The sequence below is a fragment of the Arachis stenosperma genome, chromosome 1 (genome assembly GCF_014773155.1).
Source record: "Arachis stenosperma cultivar V10309 chromosome 1, arast.V10309.gnm1.PFL2, whole genome shotgun sequence".
Lineage (NCBI taxonomy): Eukaryota > Viridiplantae > Streptophyta > Magnoliopsida > Fabales > Fabaceae > Arachis > Arachis stenosperma.
Genome location: NC_080377.1, coordinates 10,851,277 through 10,859,636, shown reverse-complemented (window position 1 = coordinate 10,859,636; position 8,360 = coordinate 10,851,277). Strand labels below are relative to the sequence as shown.

Genomic DNA, 8,360 nt, shown 5'->3' with positions numbered 1-8,360 from the left:
AGACCATCAGGAACCCTTCAGCCTTTGGAGATTCCACAATGGAAATGGGAGAGTATCGCAATGGATTTTGTGATAGGTTTGCCTAAAACCCGATCTGGTTGTGACGCTATTTGGGTGGTTGTGGATCGACTAACAAAATAAGCTCACTTTCTTCCTATTCGAATAAGTTGCACAATGGAGGAATTGGCTCGAATGTATATTAAAGAGATTGTCAGGTTGCATGGCGTGCCTTCTACTATCATATCTGATAGAGATCCTCGTTTCACATCAAGGTTCTGGGGAGCTTTTTAGCGTGCATTTGGGACTCAGTTAAGCTTGAGTACTGCGTATCACCCTCAGACAGATGGTCAGTCAGAAAGAACTATTTAGACCTTGGAGGATATGTTAAGGGCTTGTGTTTTAGACCAGCCGACGAGCTGGGATCGGTATATGCCATTAATAGAATTTTCTTATAATAATAGCTATCATGCGAGCATCGGAATGGCTCCATATGAGGCTCTGTATGGCAGAAAATGTCAGTCTCCACTATGTTGGTATGAAACTGGAGAAAGAAGTTTATTAGGGCCTGAAATGATAACTGAAACAACTGAACTGATAAAGAAGATTCGTAATAGAATGCTTATAGCCCAAAGCCGCCAGAAGAGCTATGCTGATCAGAGGCGAAAGCCTTTGGAATTCGAAGAAGGAGAACATGTCTTTCTGAAAGTTACACCAACCACTGGCGTGGTAAGGGCTATTAAGACTAAGAAGCTGAATCCCCGTTATATTGGACCCTTTGAGATTCTGAAGAGGATTGGGCCAGTGGCTTATAGAATTGCCTTACCGCCATATCTTTTGAATTTGCACGACGTGTTTCATGTGTCTCAGCTTAGGAAGTATACTCCTGATGCAAGTCATGTTCTAGAACCAGAACCAATCCAAGTGAGAGAAGATCTAACACTCCCAGTAATTCCGGTGAGGATTGATGACACCAGTGTTAAACGATTACGAGGAAGGGAAGTATCATTGGTAAAAGTAGCTTGGAGACGAACTGGTATCGAGGAACATACCTGGGAACTCGAATCAAATATGCGAAAGGACTATCCACATCTATTTTCAGGTAACTAGATTTGAATTTTGAGGGCAAAATTCTTTATTAGGTGGGTAGGATGTAAACCCCGGTTAAATTAGTTAATAAATTAGTTTTTAATAAGGAGGATTAAAAATGTGAATATTATATTAAATTAGGATAGAGCTCATCGAAACGAGAATTTTGACACCAATTTCGAAGAAAACGGTCCAAAATTGGACCGAACGGGCCGAACCGGTTGAACCGAATCCAAACCGGGCTGTCGGTCCAACCGGACCCACACTTTTAATGAGCCCGAAAGCCCTTCTTCTCCATTTCACCAGCTGCAGCGTGAAAATGCCCAGGGAGGAGAAAAACACTCCCGAACCCTTACGGTAACCTTCCATCCCCCGTAACTTTTCCGTCCGAGCTCCGATTGCCGCACCGTTTGTGGCCACGCGTCCACCGTGTCGAGCTCTACATTTCTACCGGAACAATTTCATTGGTAACTTGTTTAATCACTCTCAGCTTCATCTTCCCCCAATTTTCGAATTTTAAGTGGGAATATTGAATTTCTTTGATTTCTGATGTTTTAGGATCCAATTAGCTTGAGAGAAACGTTCACTCTTGCTTATGTGAAGCTTGGGTAAGGTGAGGATACGATAATTCTATTTTATTTTCATTGAATTTGAGCTTTGAGTATTAAATTATATATATATGTGTTATGAATGTGTATTAGGTTGTGAATAAATAATTGGAGCTTGAAATTGTGAATACTGGAACTTGGAGGAAGCGGATTAGTTGAGTTTTGAGGGGCTGTCTTGGTTTTGAATAAATAGCTTTGGTCGTTACGTGGAAATCGGCTAAGGTATGGTTTAGGTTTCTTGCATTTAATATATAATGTTCTGTGAAAACTTAGGCTAAACGGCCATAGGATAAGTTGGAATGCAGGTGTATGTTTAATGTTTAGTAATTTGTCGATGAATACATTTGGTTGAAGTTTATTGGATAATTAGTTATTAATCTTGGATGGTGAATGTTATTGTTGATGAACATGGTTGGTTTAGTGCTAATGATTTGGTGAATTATTGATTTGAGATATTTTGTGTTAGAAGCCTAGGATTAGTGAACTATGATCCTTAGTTGAATTTTGGTTGTTGGATTTGAATATTGTATGAATTTAATTGTTAATCTGAAGTAGATTTATTGTGGTGACTGTTATGATGATGAGGAAGGGTATGTTGAATTGAAAAGAAAGCAGGTTTGGACCCGAAAAGGGTGGCAAAGTCCAAGTTTTAGAGGAGATGCTGTCAAAATTTTATAAAAATTAGAGATTTTGTTTATATGATTATTTAAAAAGATTTAGATTCAAATGTTATATGGTTTGAATTAGAGTTATAAGAAAATGAGCATGTTTTAAGTTTGATTCACTTAGAAAAGAATGAATTATGTTTTGAATTGGAACTATTGATAGACGGAGTGGGAGGTGTGATAATGAAGGATAAGGATTGAATATGATTGACGTATAATGATGAATGAGAAGCAATTGAGAATGATGTGGATGTTGATGAATTATAATTGAATTGTTTATATGGCTTATGAATTTGAATGATCTGAGATACGAGATTCCCTGGGTTAAGTGCCGTGGCTTGCCACCACGTGTACCAGGTTGAAAACTCGATACTCTGTTGACCCTACGATGTAAGTGTGACCGGGCACTATATAAATTCCCGGGAATGTTACCCCTACTGAGCAATATTGATTATTTGAGAAAAAGCTATGCATAGACTCTTGGGGATGCACGTCGGGGGACAGTCTAAGTACAATTCAGACTTGTCGGGTTGGCTAGATAACCGACAGATGAGCCTCATCAGCCATAGGACAGGCATGCATCATATGCATATTACTTGAATTACTTTCTTGTGCTTTAATTGGGTGTCTAAATGTACTTGCCATGTTAAATGTGTATTTGTTACCTGCAGTATTTGTAACCTTCTTGTGCTTGCTTTTATCTGTTTATTTGTCTGTGAAAATGCATGATGGAATTGGAGGTATGGAGGAATGGCAGTATGAGACTTAGATTTTAAGGTTAAGTTAAGTTAGGTTTAAATGCTCTTAGAAAACCACCTTCTATGGCTTATGTTTAATACTTTAAGCTCTATAATCTGAGTGTCGGTGTTCTAGGATTGCCTCTGGCATTCCCAGGACCTTATATATGTGTGTGGCACCTTTACCATACTGAGAACCTCCGGTTCTCATTCCATACTATGTTGTTGTTTTTCAGATGCAGGTCGAGAGGCATCTCGTTAGGCGTCTGGACTTTTGAAGCGGAGTGGTTACTGGGATATTTTGTTATGCTATGGTGTATATAATGTACTTAGCTTTCTCTCCGCATGACTTATTCTTTTTGATCCTCTTAGAGGTTTATGGAGAGGCAGGATTGTGTATATGTACTTTTGGATTTTGGATATGTATGTATATATGTGTAAATATTCTCCGGCCAGTCTTGACTTCGCAGGCTGAGTTAGGAGCTTGGTATTTTGTATCTTTGGCACTCTATTCCCACTTCTGTTATCTTGCGTTTAATAGTTATAGTTTTCTTAGCACGCAGGTTAACTCGTTCCCTGAGCGTTGCGCTTTTATTTCGCGATTTTTGTTTCCTCTATTCTTCAAGGCTCCTAGCATATTATAATTCTTCTACTATTATATGTACTTATTTTATTCAAAGGTCGTAATACCACACCACCTCTGTTTTACGACTTAAGTGTAATACTTAGTGTGGTAGGGTGTTACAAATGCAGCCATTACTAAATAACAGCAGAGCTAGATTTCAAGTTGAAATTAGTTGTACCTAGATTTGTAGAGCTTGAGTATATTTGAATCACAAAACTCAACTTCATATAGCAACTGAGACTCTTAAACTCTTACAAGTTATCATTATCAATCCAAAATTCAATCTTTCACCCTTTCACATGAATTGAAGTAGAAAAAGATTGAAAATTTGATTCATTCACAGACTAAAACAATCACACGAAAAAATTGGGAGGAAAAAGGTCAATTTTTTTCTGCTCTGGATTCTGAAATTACCAATATTCCTTTCATATTTTCTTCTCAAGACCAACATTAAACTAAGCTCTAGAATATAATAATATACACTATAGAATAGTCTGTTCCAGATGATTGAATTCTCAAAATGATAACTGAAATTCTACGTGCACCGATTTAGTCTCTGAAATTCTAATAAAAAACTAAATCGGTGCATGTAGTTGACTTTCTTCATGACATGCAAAAAATATATATAGTAGCATTCCACCTACTCAATGAAATGCTATATATAATATAAAGTGAAATTCTACACATTAAAAATGTAAACCCCGGTAAAATTAGTAAATAATTAGTTAATAAATTAGTTTTTAATAAGGAGGATTAGAAATATGAAAATTATATCAAATTAGGATAGAGCTCATCAAAACAAGAATTTTGACACTAATTTCGAAGAAAACGGTCTAAGATTGACCCGGACGGGCCGAACCAGTTGAACCGAACCCGAACCGAGCTATCGGTCCAACCGGACCAACACTTTAAATGCCCGAAAGCCCCTTTCTTCTTCATTTCACCTACTGCAGCGTGAAAAGCCCCAGGGAGAAGAAAACACTCCCGAACCTCCTACGACAAATTTCCAACTCCCGTAATTTTTTCGTTCGAGCTCCAATCGCCGCATCGTTTGCGGCCACGCGCTCACCGCGTCGAGCTCTATATTTCTACCGGAATAATTTCATAGATAACTTTTTATTTCACCTTAGTCTCTTCTTTTCTCCAATTTTTGAAATTTGAGAAGGAACATTGAATTTCTTTGATTTCTGATATTTTAGGATCCAATTAGCTTGAGAAAAACGTTCACTCTTGCTTATGTGAAGCTTGGGTAAGGTGAGGATACAATAATTCTATTTTATTTTCATTGAATTTGAGCTTTGAGTATTAAATTGGATATATATGTGTTATGAATGTGTATTAGGTTGTGAATAAATAATTGGAGCTTGAAATTGTGAATACTGGAACTTGGAGGAAGCTGATTAGTTGAATTTTGAGGGGCTGTCTTGATTTTGAATAAATAGCTTTGATCGTTACGTGGAAATCGGTCAAGATATGGTTTAGATTTCTTGCATTTAATATATAATGTTCTATGAAAACTTAGGCTAGATGACGATAGAATAAGTTGGAATGCTGGTGTGTATTTAATGTTTAGTGATTGGTTGATGAATATGCATGGTTTGGTTTGGTGATTTGTTTGTAAGATGGTATTGGTTGCTAGATGGATCTTTGAAAGGATATGTGATTGAATTGTTGATTATATGGCTATGTTTTGGTTTGGTTGAATGATGATTGATGAAAAGATATGGAGCTGGTTGAGGATTATTGTTGGCAGTTTGAGTTGGTGATAATAGGTTTGAAAATGATTGGAATGGAAAGTTTGAATGAGAAATGAGGTTTTGATGAATTTACAAAAGTTGATTTTTGGCCGAACTTCGGCGAGGTATAACTTGGCCTTCGGACCTTCAATTTGTTTCTAACTTGTTTTAAAATGAAAATTGTGTTCATGATGTTTATGCCACTCGAAGAACGGCTGAAAAATGTTGCAAATCGAATAAGTTATGTTGGTTGGAAAATTAAGCTTATAAATTGTCCCTTAACAAGATTTTGCAGCTTTGTTTCCTCAACTCTGCTACTGCATCTGCTTCTGGTTTTTTCAAAGAACGTACGTCTACGCGTACGCGTGGAGTAGATTTTCAGTGATGCGTAAGCAACGAGTCCAGGCGGGCGCGTAAGGGGTAAACAAGCATGTCCACGCGTACGCGTGACATGAAGATTTCACCTACACGTACGCATGACGAGGGAGCGTGCGCGAGCTGCGTTTTTACAATTCCACGCGTACGCGTGGCACCTTTTCCAGCAAACATGATTTTAAGTTTTTTTTTTTAAGAACCTATTTCAAATTATAAAACCTCTATTTTTCATTCCATTGGTCATAAATAATTGTGTTAAACTTGATAATCAGATGAAGCTAGGAAATGAGGATAACTTGAAGATGAAGTAAAGTTGAAAAGTGATGAATTGATTATGAGAGGTTATGGATAAGTCATATATGATACTTGACTGGATGTTCTGATGAAAGATTATGTAAGAAATTGGCTTGAATGATTTAATGATCTGAGATACGAGATTCCCTGGATAAAGTGTCGTGGCTTGCCACCACGTGTACCAGGTAGAAAACTCGATACTCTGTTGACCCTACGACGTAAGTGTGACCGGGCACTATATAAATTTCCGGGAATGTAACCCCCATTGAGCAATATTGATTATTTGAGAAAAAGCTATGCATAGACTCTTGGGGATGCACGTCGGGGGACAGTCTAAGTATTTTCAGACTTGTCGGGTTGGCTGGATAACCGACAGATGAGCCTCGTCAGCCATAGGATAGGCATGCATCATATGTATATTACTTGAATTACTTGCTTGTGCTTTAATTGGGTGTACGTAAATGTACTTGCCATGTTAAATGTATATTTATTACCTGCAGTATTTGTAACCTTCTTGTGCTTGCCTTTATCTGTATAAATGTCTGTGAAATGCATGATGGAGTTGGAGGTATGGAGGAATGACAGTATGAGACTTAGATGTAAGATTAAGTTAAGTTAGGTTTAGGTACTCTTTAGAAAACCACTTTTTATGGCTCCTGTTTAATACTTTAAGCTTTATAATCTGAATGTCGGCGTTCTAGGATTGTCTCTGGCATTCCCAGGACCTTATATATTATGTGTGTGGCACCTTTACCATACTGAGAACCTCTAGTTCTCATTTCATACTATATTGTTGTTTTTCAGATGCAGGTCGAAAGGCATATCGTTAGGCGTTTGGACTCTTGAAGCGGAGTGGTTACTGGGTTATTTTGTTATGCTATGATGTATATATATATATGTACTTGGCTTTCTCTCCACATAACTTGTTCTTTTTTATCCTTTTAGAGATTTATGGAGAGGCAGGATTGTGTATATGTACTTTTGGATTTTGGATATGTATGTATATATGTGTAAATATTCTCCGGCCAGTCTTGACTTCGCGGGTTGAGTTAGGAGCTTGTTATTTTGTATATTTAGCTCTCTATTCCTACTTCTGTTATCTTATGTTTAATAATTATGGTTTTCTTAGTACGCAAGTTAACTCGTACCTTGAGCGTTGTGCTTTTATTTTGCGATTTTTTATCTCCTCTATCCTTCAAGGCTCCTAGCATATTATAATTCTTCTGCTATTATATATATTCATTTTATTTTAGAGGTCGTAATACCATACTACCTTTGTTTTACGACTTAAGCGTAAAGCTTAGTGTGGTAGGGTGTTACAAAAAAACTCTTTGAATAAATGGTGTTCTAGCTATAGCAGCATTTGAATTATATTGTCCATATTACTATATTAGTATATGTGAGAAGTGGAACCTCAATGGAAGGAGATGGTATGCTATTATTGCTTGAGCATGAAAGAAGCCATGGTGAATTTGGAGAAGAAGAACTGCTACTATCATTGCATAGGGCTTTCATTCGAGGGAGTTATTGGACTAATTAGAAAATTATTGAACAAATAGTTAAGGTTATTATCATTATTTAATTGCTGATGTTGTTAAGTTGTTGCTCCTAGCTTCAAGAGTAGAAAATATGAGATGTCAACCAATTTCGGTTGGTCGAGTAGTCAGCTCACCCGTTCTCTTAAATAAGTGTCGGAGATTCGAATCCTGTCTTGTGCATGTAGCAACCTATTGGTTAGTGACAAATTCTTAAATAGAGCTCAAATCCGCGACAGATTAGTATTTGACCTGTCGAACTAAAAAATACCATGGACAACAAAAAAAGTAGAAGATATGATATGATCCTGTTTTCAGATTGAGTTAGTTGTTGCTATTTGAAATAAGTTTGAAACCACTAATAATTTTTAGTCTTGTAATTCGTCCTAATACAATCAAAATTGTTATTAGTATTATTTTATCTTTTGGTTGATCTCTGTAGCAGTTTGACTTTGACAATATTTTTTTAATAAAAAGTTTGAAGAACAAGTTTACATGTCTCGGTCTCAAAGTTATTCAAATAAAAATTCTAATCTTGTGCAAACTATAAAAGGCCATTTATGGCCTAAAAGAGGCTCCATGAACCCGGTTCAATACTCTAAATCATACTTCTTAATGCTGTTTGGGTTCAAGCACACAACACCTGATCACTCACTGTTTGTTAAACAAAATAATAATTCTATTATCTTTTTTTTTTTG

General features: G+C 36.8%; 1 protein-coding gene across 1 annotated transcript; it reads left to right on the top strand.

Annotated features, from left to right (window-relative positions):
* The first annotated feature begins 480 nt into the window (after positions 1-480).
* Positions 481-1,107, top strand: LOC130975132 (uncharacterized). Its single transcript, XM_057899964.1, has one exon. It carries the CDS (start codon positions 481-483, stop codon positions 1,105-1,107), a length of 627 nt encoding a protein of 208 aa, XP_057755947.1.
* Positions 1,108-8,360: the final 7,253 nt, after the last annotated feature.